The sequence below is a fragment of the Glossina fuscipes genome, unplaced genomic scaffold (assembly GCF_014805625.2).
Source record: "Glossina fuscipes isolate IAEA_lab_2018 unplaced genomic scaffold, Yale_Gfus_2 1, whole genome shotgun sequence".
In the NCBI taxonomy this organism is placed as follows: domain Eukaryota; kingdom Metazoa; phylum Arthropoda; class Insecta; order Diptera; family Glossinidae; genus Glossina; species Glossina fuscipes.
The window spans coordinates 15,728,715-15,739,775 of record NW_023998415.1 but is presented as its reverse complement, the minus strand read 5'-3'; the positions used below and the strand labels follow the sequence as shown (position 1 = coordinate 15,739,775).

The window sequence follows — 11,061 nt, the reverse complement described above, 5'->3', positions numbered from 1 at the left end:
AATTACGCCCATATACACACATTCCTATTTACAGGCAGAGTTAGATGAAACACTTGCACTTTTTTCTCTCCAACTAATACGCACCTGATGGCCGGAACTCTCGAGTATTACCTCCTCTTTGACTACGTCGCGGGCTTCATCACTTAACACCGCCAAATCTTTAACATCGCGTATTCTACCCAAATGCATTTCCGTTGTGTCCTGTTCCATGTCTTCAGAATCTGCAAATCCTGACTGCTCTTCTACCTACAACGCACATACACTCACACAAAATCACTGTATACGGAGTTTTTGGTGTATTTCAACTCTGCTGCTGTGTATTTTAGGCGCTCGTCCTAGCTGTTATTTTCTTTTCTATGTTTTCAATTAGCGATATCTGAACCTCACTTATTATCAAAATCAACAAAAATTGTTTTTCATATGGATTTCCGTCTTTTTGTAAACAACAAATCACATTTTGCTTATAAATAATTCTTTTTTTATAGAAAAATATTAACAGGAGATGTATGACATTTGTGATAACAACTTTCAATTAACACATTAAAAGTTCTGTTTGTTTTCTCTAAAATGTCAAAATTCCATCGCAAAAAAGCTCTTCCCTCATATTTGTAACGTGTTTGTGCATGAACGAAACAAAAACAAACTCTCTAATACTATAACGGATTTTAATAAAACTGAAAAAAAAAGTAATTATTGTTATTCTAAGAAATTGTTGAAAATGAATAACACTAAATAGAATTTGAAAAAATGAGGATTTTTATTTTAAGTTAAATGCAACCCTGAAGTGTGTTTGCCATTTCTGATGAAATTTTCTACTAAAAAATGTTTGCAATCAGATTATATAGTCAATAGTAAAACAAAAATAAGATAAATGTATATGATCAAGTAGGCATTTTTTTATTAATCTGTCAAATAGATTTATTTAGTTTATGTACTTAAGCAATCAGAGAGAAATGATAACAGAACTTTTACTCTAAAATTAAGCTAATGTCAGACGAATTGCTTCAGTTTATATGTTGCCAATGTTACCATGTCACCACGCTCATTTGTTTTGAACAGCTGTTTTACATTGTATGTATTTTGTTGCTGTAAAAATAGTATAATGGGTAATTGTTATTTAAAAGTAGAACTGTGTACGGCTGTTGCTGTAAAAGTACTACCTTGTATGGTTGTTGCTGCATTTTGCGCAGATATTTATTTGTTTACATTCCATTATGACAATGTCTGTTATTTCTCATTATTTCTATTTTGCAAGATTAAACAAAACGGTAATCGTACTTGGCCGAGGGCCTGTTTACCAGAGGGTTTACTGCGGAGTGTTTATTAGATTCCCTATGAAGTCTACCAGCTACAAAGGCAGATATCTAGCGACCGGCCATCTGAAGCTGTTATAAGTACATAAGATAAGTTAGCAAAGGCAAACGATACGTAAAAATTTGTTTAAAATTTCTCAGTTGTATTTGATTTGGACAAAATAGCTTCAATTAAAATTATTTTGTTTGCTTCTCGCTTAAGTGCAGTAGACAATGCGCGACGTGATATGCTACATTTTTTTTCAGAAACACTTTAAAACATTACTAACTCTTAGATAATTAGATGCGAATTAGCAAAAAGATGAATAAAAAAACTAATAAGTGTGAACGTGTAAACTAAAATTTATGTAAATTTGCACATTATCATGTCTTGTTATACGAAATTTTACAGCGCTGTATATTCTAATGTGTAAAGATGATGTTGCGTTACTGAGTTTAAATCTGTTTGCCTTCCTAAGGCGTAGAATTTTTAAAGGAGACAAATATATCAACCAAATTGCATTAAAAGTACACATTTTTATGGAATAATTATAACCTTTTGTATTATATTTTTTTTGTCAGTAACTGTAAAGCGTGGAAGCAAAAATTTAACATTAACTTTTGAAATTGTAGGTAATAATATATCTTACGGGCTACAAAGTAGTAAAGATTCTTTTTCTCGATTTGCTAACGGAAAATAAATTTAAGAACAGTCGACTCTTTTTGTTCTAAACTATACTTTGCTTAATCAGAATTACATAAAAATAGTGATTATTTTGTAACCAAATTTAAGTGAGAATTTTAGTTTTCGGAGACTAGTCCCAAGTACGCAGGAATGAACTTATTCCTTTATAGAATTATCGTATGGAACTCTATCTGCAGTTGGTTAAGCATAAATATTTATTGTGTCGCCTATATGAAAAACTATATCAGTTCAATACAAAGTTTTTTGAAAAGATAGGAAATTACTATTTAGCGTAATTTTGGTTCCATATGTGTCCATTTAATAATACAAATGTAATGCTTACAGGATATATACGGCTTTATCGAAATATTTCCATTTAAAATGGATTTAACATCAAAGTAATGTTCCTTTCTACATATCTTAACAAACGATTGCTTAGAAATGGGAAACACTCCACCGAGAGATAACGGGAGTAATATTAACATCCTGTGGGTACGCATCTACAAATATTTGTTACATTATATAAAGCAAATATATTTTTGGTTAGTATAGAATTCTAAGTATATTTACCAATGGCCCTGTGGCCATTTGTAAAACTGTAAAACAACAAATCAATTATTTCAGCCCGATATTTAAAAAAAACTTTTACTTTACTAATTTTTTTTCTTTTTCTTCACAATTCGCAAATGTAGTTTCGAGCACATTTTTTTTTGTTAATTTTAAATTTTTGAATTAATTCATTTTCTAAGAGATGTTTAGAGTTTTCTGTTGCGTCGGTTTTTTTTTCAAACGCAATTCGAAAAGAGAGATCTGTGGTAATTTTGTTTCGTTTATGCTCAATACTTATGCAACTTTGTTTTCAGCAACAGCAATGCTATTGTCGCCAAATTTGACGTAATTGAGAGAACGCCTTCGGCGATAATTGCCGGAAAACTTGCGAACGTGATTAGATTCTCTTAGCGATAACCGTCTACTTCATTGTCGCCTGCTTACATGAGTACATCCCCCTCTTCCCGACCCAATGCACATTCAGCAAAATAAAGCCCACTTTTAGACCAAATCTTGTATTTAGAAGTCTATTCTGCTGTCTTTAGTCTGATCTATTACAGAAGTTGTCACTTGTAGAAGAAAAAAATACGTCAAAATTTATTAGATCTCCTATCTTAGTGAACTCTTATTTGTGTTAATCTATACAAACCATGGAATGCGCAATTCAGGCTTTTGGGCATTTCTACTTTTATAGTTTGAACGTTATTTTTCTTCTTTGGCTTAGAACATTAAATATGTACTCTACTCGTACGTTTCTTTCCTAAAAATAATTTGTAAACCAACTTTTACGTGAAAAATAAGGAACGGTAATAATATAAGTAGGCGACTATGAAGTTGCGACAACTACCTGCAAAAATCTAATCATGTAAGCAAATTTGCTGATGATTGTCGCCAAAGTTACGTCATTTCTCTGTTACGTCAAATTTGGCGACAATGAACTTCTACTATCGCCAAGAGCAAATTTCCATTAGTATTGAGTATAAACCAAGAAAACTTACCACAATCTATCTTTTAGAGTTGCTTTTGCAGAACCACAGCTGTAAACGAAAAATATAAATAGCTGTTAGAAAATGATTTATTAATTCAAAGACTTAAAAAAATTATTGTGCCTGAAATTAAATTCATGAATTGTGAAGAAAACGATAAAAAAAAAGTTTGTCAAAAGTGCAATTTTTTTTTTTTTTAATATCGAGCTAAATTGAGGACTGTTAACTGTTCGTAATTTTCATTAATCCAAAAGGAAAACACAACCTAACCGTAATGATAGTAAGCAATCTGACAATTTTTGTATTTGCAACTTTTTTTATTTCCATAAAACTAAATATTCCTTCTTGATTTGCGACCATGAAATGAAAATCATAGCAGTCAACTTTAAATTTCTCGGAGCTTTCCTTGATTCGCATGTGCGAAGTTAGCCCAGTGAAAAAGCTTATCTAGAAAACCATTGAACTCTGGGCATGATAGCAATATTTGTCTGTGTGATAAAAAAAAATGAAAGCGACAAAAACTACATTTTTCTAATTTTTGTCAGGTGATAGTTCGGCGAATCTCCTAAAAAAAATACATGGAAATCCATTGCAGGAGGAACAATGTAGAAAGATGCATTGGTATGTATAAAGGTTAGTATTACAGTATTTAGTATTTCGAAAATCTAACTACAGTTTTTAAACATCTGTATAGGCCGTTGAGCTATTTTGCGGGAAGAGCGGGAGAGCTGCTACTGCTCGAAGAAACTCGGAAGCGTCGCAAACGTTTGTGCAGCGCTGCACAACACTTGCGTCCACTACAAAGTGGAAGGAAATCATTTGAATACTCCAGCACTTGCAGCCTAAGAAGATATTGGTGGTGATATTTGTGCGGAGCTACCTCAAGTGAGGCAGTTGGATGAGGAAGTTATAGGATTGCTGGCACAAAAATTTAATAAATATTGAAGGTATTACCACCTATATTGATTGCAAAACTCTTGTTAAATGCTGTTTGTAAATGTAAATTTCTTATAAATGGATCATGATAATATCAACATCCAAGTTCGTTTATCATTTCATGACTCAATGTAAATTCTACAAATTTTCATTTCATCTTGCATGCTTGTTATTGTCTACCGTCTGTAGTTTGTTTATACAAAACATATAAACGTCAATTTGGTTCTCACTCTTTAAGCGTTTTTCCGTTATTAACGCACTGTGAGCAAAAGTATTGGAAAGTTGCCACAAATGGTACATGATTCTCTTTGCGATAATCAATTATTTCCCCAAAAAAAACGGCGATAAAAACAACGATAATCGAATGGTTACATGATTACCTTCAGTATATTTCATTTTTTCATTGTTCATTGATCTGACGTTGTTTTCCCTTTTTAGAATTAAACAATAATCGTGTTACAATGATATACGATGTTCGCATCTGCTTTTTTATTTAAAATCTTTAACCCTTGAGGTGCTTGCTTTAAAAAACTTCCGATTAAATGCAGTGTTGAGTATTGTATTGCAACTTAGTAATTGGTATTTAAAGTTTATAGTAAAAAAGGAGGCAAAAATGTCAGAAATAGTTTGGTTTAATAGTTTATGAAGTATGAAGACTTAGTCATAATTAATTCACAGCAATTTTGAATTAAATTAAATGAAAGACTTATATGATGCGAAAAATTGAAATATCTTAATCAGACTGAAAAATGAAAATAAGAAACATCTGTTTTTGAAAATGAAGAAGGAATGCAATATTGCTTTTTCAAAAAACAAAAAAATAAATTGTTTTACAGAGAAAAAAAAATGCCTTTTTTTTAGCAAACCGTATCTAATGGAAGTAGCTGCGGTATCATCAGCTGATCAGTTATTCTAACTTTTTGTTCATCTGTTAAAGAACATATGTTTTCAACAAAACAAACAAGCGAACTAAAGTGCGTAAAGTGTGTTTATATTCGGAAGAAAGGTGTTTTTTTTTTAAATAAAAGATAAAGATTCGAAATGTTGGCTGACGTTGATGTCTTTGTGACGAATTATACTATAGTCGATCCGGAAATATATCAATTGTGGATCGAGGGCTTTTCATGTAAGGCACTTGTTCATTTTTTCCTTCTTGTTATTTCTTCATAAGAGTGAATTTATCACTTTTAATAGCCACAGAAGCTGTTTGCTATTTAAAACAAAAAGGATTCGGTCATTTGATGGGTGTGCATATTGATTTAATTACTTCAGATGTCTTGGATCATTATCGTACTTATTCTTTAATAGAACGATTGTTACATGCTCCCACAAAAATGCTGGAGCAATCCTGTTTTCAATTAGAACTAGAAGCCAGAGAAATGATTATAGAAAAGTACGCACTGATCTATTATAAATTAATGATAATAAATTCCACATTGTTTAGATATTATTCCATAGACGACGCAGTTGCTCGGGAAATTTTGGGAAAAAAGTTAACATCACGTTATCGCAAAGATCTGGATGAGGTATCGGAAAAAACTGGCGTTAAATTAAAATCTTGCCGTCGACAGTTTGACAATGTTAAAAGGATATTTAAAGCCGTTGAAGAGTTGCCGGGCAATTTAACAAATAATATAAAGCAGATCTTTTCCTTACCTGACGAATTGGCTAAGTAAAGTTTTCAATCAATATCTTTTATTGTGAAATATTTCGAACTTTTCATTCTTTTTGGTCATTGCTAACTTAAGAAAGTATGCTTCCATAGTATTTTTGGCTTGTTTACGTTTTGAAACTTCCAAGAGGAAACTACAATATTTAACTTTCAATGATTTATTTGCCTGTTCACAAGCTGTTATGATCTATTGGACCTATACATATCAACATTCAGGACCTGAATACTATGACACGGAAATGGATAAAGAATTTTTATTGGATTTAAGGGAATTACGTAATCTCTTGGATAAAGAAAAAGAAATTAAACAGTAAGTAGAAATCATGGATGTGTGCATAAGTTTATAGCGATGTTTTGAATGTTAAAATTATTTGGGATATCTATAGCCGCCGTAAGGCAATGGTGAATAATTAAAATCTCGATTTTATCAGATATCAGTACAGACTAATGAACTTGCGCGAGAAACATTTCGAAAGATATCTTCACATCGAACCCATATCCTTTAACCTTTTAATCTATCTTGTGAATGTCGTTCCTCACTTAACGTGCGACATCCGCTTTGAATAACAACTACGAATGAAACATGTCGAAATTTTACTGCGATGTCATGCGTAAACGTAATTTATCTAAAAATCTTTTTTGCAGCTTGGTTTGCCTACGTTTAAAGCCTGTATTACTGGAACGAGCTTTCCATGAATTGGATTTAAATTTCCGGTATGAAATAAAATCTAACTATCTAACGTTTATTGCAATTTTTACACTTTTTTCAGCTCCTATTGGCGTCCTTTAATAAGTATTGCTTGCAATTTACATCGCACTCGGGAATTACGCGATTTATTTGTGGACCTTTGTGAGAAGTTGATAGAGCCGTGGCGTCAAAATAACTGGTCTCGTGATCATGTTAATAAGTTTTTGGCAGCGATAACACAAAGTGTTTTAGATTTGGAAATTTCTAGGTAAGAGTAATTACGTACCCAGGCATATAAAATATCCTCATTTATATTAAAAATCATTTATATATATATATATATATATATACATATATGTTCTAGAGATCAAGAGACCCGCTGTTTATGGGACCGTTATATGCAAGTTATAAGTATTTGTTTAGAGAAAATGTATCACATATAAAATTACTGAACCGACTTGCAACGAAATGGAAATATTTTTGCTTTTATATCAACCCATGGAAGGTGCAATGCCATAGTTTATCATTTAAAATATTCGGATATATGTATTGGAAGTGGCTATAAATTGTACATCGTGACAATATGAATATATATCTCGCTGTTATTAACAGTTTCACGATCGTAAGAATTAATAGTGCACTAAAATTTGATATATAATTCTATTCTGTTTAAGAATAAGAACGAATTTAATATACAAAAGTCAGCGTACAGCAACAATATGAAAATGGGCAGTGATGTTTGCATGCTGTAAATGAAGAAAATTTAGAAGAAGGAAGGAAGGGCAAAAGGGTCGAATTGGCAAGTCTCCTTTGGGATCGGAGAACCGAATATGCTCTCAAGCAACAAGCAACCATTGACCACAACTAGACGAGAAAGAGTGATTATTTTGCTAAGATATGATCGCGTTTTGTAAACCAAATACCTGGAGTGTATTAATAAAACGGTGCTTTCGATTAGGAAACACATCGAGAGAGTGATTAAAAAATTAACTTTTTTTTTAACTGTAAGCATAAATTAAAAGTTTACAGCGAGAAGGTGTTATGCCCATTAACTGAGAAATGAATTGCCCTATTCTTATTAAAAGGGTATTGCGTGTAAACATATTATCCATATATTTCAATTGAAATTTTTTTCCTAAATTCTAATGTTTGTTTAAGTATCATTTTAATTGATGTCTCTTTATTAAAGTTGCAAATACATCTACATATTTCCTTTTCGTTCAGAAAGGGCCAAAAAAAAAGTGAAAAGTACCGTATTTTTCGGATTATAAGATACATCTTTTTACATAGAAAAATTGATTAAAATTTTGGGTGCGTCTTATGGTTCGAGGGTAACATCAAAATGTTTTGTCACTAAATTGTCCTTAAATTTGAGGTAGATGAGATACGATAACGATTGCTCAAACGAAAGTAATGCGAACGGTGACATTAACGAGACGAGTAATATAATATCGAGGTTGAAAATGAGCTGAATATTGCTAGTACGAGTTATGTAATATAATAATAAATACAAATTTTGATCCGAAAGTAACATTAGAATATATATATCTAAGGATTATCTTATAAATTTGAAGTGCGTCTTATAGTCCGAAAAATACGGTAAATAATTTTTCTTTATTTATTGCATATTATTTTATAATTAGTTGCAAAAGTGCTTTAGCGTTAATGTTTTAGATAAATAAGTTGCAATTTTTTTTCTATTTTTTTACTTATCCTATCGAAAAGCTGCAGTCTAGTCTATATTATTGTAAAAAGTTTTGAGTTATCAATTTCAAGGTCACATTTTCTTAATTTATTTTACTGACATTCAAAGCACTGCGGTCACCGTATTCGAAGGAAAACCATTACGCCTCTGAGAATAGCGTACTAACTGCTATTCTTCAGAATGTGGCTAGATGCAAATCTACTTCATATAATATAATTATCTTAAGGCTAATCTTAGCGAAAAAGATTAAGGGGATTAATTTAGATCTCGGTTTATGTTCTACGTATTGCGTGACATTGATTACTTAAAGTCGGGATTTTTCCGTTAAAGAACAGAAAGCTTAAAATGTTTCTTATAATATTTCAGGATGTTTTCTTCAGCTTCTCCAATTTGTTTCTTTCAGAGATTACGATCAAATAAGCAAAAAAAATTTTGAATGTCCACTGTACTCTATAAATACGTAGATGCTTCGACATTTTATTAAAAATAAAATCTGATAAAACTGCGGAGACTTGGTGTTTTGTTTATCAATAACAGTAGTAGCGCTCTTAATTAGCAGTAATTGAATTGCCGGCTCGCTCAGCTTCATTGTCTGTTAATGCAGATTTCTTAGTTTTTCAATGAGCACCCACTAACGCATACATATAAGTGCATATGTAGAAAAAAAAGAAGGAACAACAGGTATAAAATACAGCTTGTTTTCTTTTTTCATATTACAAAATTTTTAATTTAATGTTCGCCAAGTGCTTTAATAAATTTCAGTGAAAATTTTCCGGTTACTATACTCCAAATTGGCGTGTTGCTGGGCCAAGACTTACGAATTTTTGTACAAGAAAACTCGCAACGTAAAGTCCATCAAGTGATGTCTATGTTCACCGTAAACCAATCTTTCTAACGTCCACGCCTATTTTTGCATCCTAACCTAGGGAAGGATTTTTTCGAAAATTTTTTGTTTTTTAGAGCAGAAAGGTGTATCTTTTATTATGTTATGATGAAAATTAGCCCATAATAGTAACTTGATTTAACAACTAAAAACATTATAGTCGGGGAAGGCCGACCTGTAAATATCCTACACCACATTGCCTAACATAATTCCCATTCTTGTATGAAGTTGCTACATACAGGGTCAATTTTCATCACCACCATCATTAAAACTTAGACTTTTCTACTCCACAAAAAAATAGTTTTCGTGAAAATCCTTATTAGAGTAGAATCCAAAATATAGGCCGAGATGTTCCAAATTTAGTGCAGTTAATTTTTTTATGTTGAATTACTATTATGATATTATTTTCAACATAAAGCATCGAAAATCATACTTTTTGTCAATTTTCAAATGAAGACAAATTATTCTTATGATATAACTTCTTTTAATAGTAAAAAATTTTTTCGAAATTTTCTGGAGCATTTGGCAAAAATAAAATTTAGAAAACACTAATATGAAAAAAACGATAGAACGAAAACTAGGTATATTTGCTACCTATGTAGACTTTGTAAATATTCACTTAAAAATACAGAGACGTACATACTTTTTTTTTTTTTTGTAAACGTTTGATACAATCATGTCAAGAAATAGTTAATAGAATTCTTGTCCACATAAATACGAAACTGCCAGAGCAGACAACTAAATCGCCTCTTTTGAAGAGCGCTACTATTGTTATTGATAACAGAAACGTCAAGAGCCCTTGACTCTGATAAAATGTTGCATATATAGACAACATTTGATCGGATTATAAAACGATATTCTACGTTGAATAAATTAAATACAGTAAAAGTTCTTTTTTCGCGGGATATATGTGCCGCGAATACAGAAACCATGAATACGGAATGATAATTGAATACCTATTGGAATCTTTTTATTATTATGTATGTACTTATTTAAATCTGCGAATATAGGAATTTTTTTTTTTTTTTTTTTTTGTGAAAACGCGAAGAAGGAAGCGCGAATAAGGAGCTTCTACTGTATATTGAAATGGGGAGATAAACTATGCTTTAATGGGGAGCATAGATGTGCCGAAGCTCTCACCTCCCAGTGGTGATCTCCGGGCAACGGCTTCGGCCGGCTAAGAAGAATTTAAGGTTTTGGGCTACTAACTCGGCGACGAGTTTCTGAGAGATGATGGAGGGGTTGGCTGGAAGATGAGCTCTTCACTCAATAGCTGGTTACTACCTAGGAAATTGTCATGAAACTCTTTTTCTTTCCTCGCCGCTGAGGATTTAAATTTTTTTTTTTTAGACAAAGAAAAAAAATAAAAAAAAAAAAAAATCACAATAAAAGGAAACGTCGCGTCGGTTGTCTAGCGTCCGTCTGTCCACCGTAAGTCCGTCTGTCACCGTCTGGAGTCTTCCCTAACGTGCCATCATATGCACACCCCTTTTGCGTAGCCACAGCGGTGGCAGCGCACGCTTAGCCACGCATTGGGAGACACACAAAAAAAAATAAACAAACTAAACTAACTTACTGTACAGGCGTCGGTGCAGTGTCGGCCGCGGTAACCGCTACATCGGCAATCCCTGTTCCTCTTTCCAATAAGCCTTTTCCACCCTTCAC

At 32.2% G+C, this 11,061-nt stretch overlaps 1 protein-coding gene across 1 annotated transcript; it reads left to right on the top strand.

The window, feature by feature from the left end:
* Nucleotides 1-4,097: 4,097 nt before the first annotated feature.
* LOC119631714 (acidic fibroblast growth factor intracellular-binding protein) lies at nucleotides 4,098-7,783 on the top strand. The gene is made up of 9 exons (XM_038024162.1): nucleotides 4,098-4,145; nucleotides 4,207-4,459; nucleotides 5,310-5,574; nucleotides 5,643-5,841; nucleotides 5,893-6,120; nucleotides 6,197-6,430; nucleotides 6,766-6,834; nucleotides 6,891-7,076; nucleotides 7,173-7,783. The coding sequence occupies exons 3-9, from the start codon at nucleotides 5,490-5,492 to the stop codon at nucleotides 7,249-7,251; spliced, it is 1,080 nt and encodes a 359-aa protein (XP_037880090.1). The 5' UTR covers nucleotides 4,098-4,145; nucleotides 4,207-4,459; nucleotides 5,310-5,489; the 3' UTR covers nucleotides 7,252-7,783.
* The last annotated feature ends 3,278 nt before the right edge of the window (nucleotides 7,784-11,061 follow it).

Bases quoted from the DNA above. Each gene is read 5' to 3' on its own strand.
- LOC119631714 (XM_038024162.1), top strand. From the start codon at position 5,490: ATGTTGGCTGACGTTGATGTCTTTGTGACGAATTATACTATAGTCGAT. The intron at 6,121-6,196 runs GTAAAGTTTTCA...TGCTAACTTAAG, and splicing joins TTACCTGACGAATTGGCTAA to AAAGTATGCTTCCATAGTAT. The intron at 7,077-7,172 runs GTAAGAGTAATT...TATATGTTCTAG, and splicing joins TTAGATTTGGAAATTTCTAG to AGATCAAGAGACCCGCTGTT.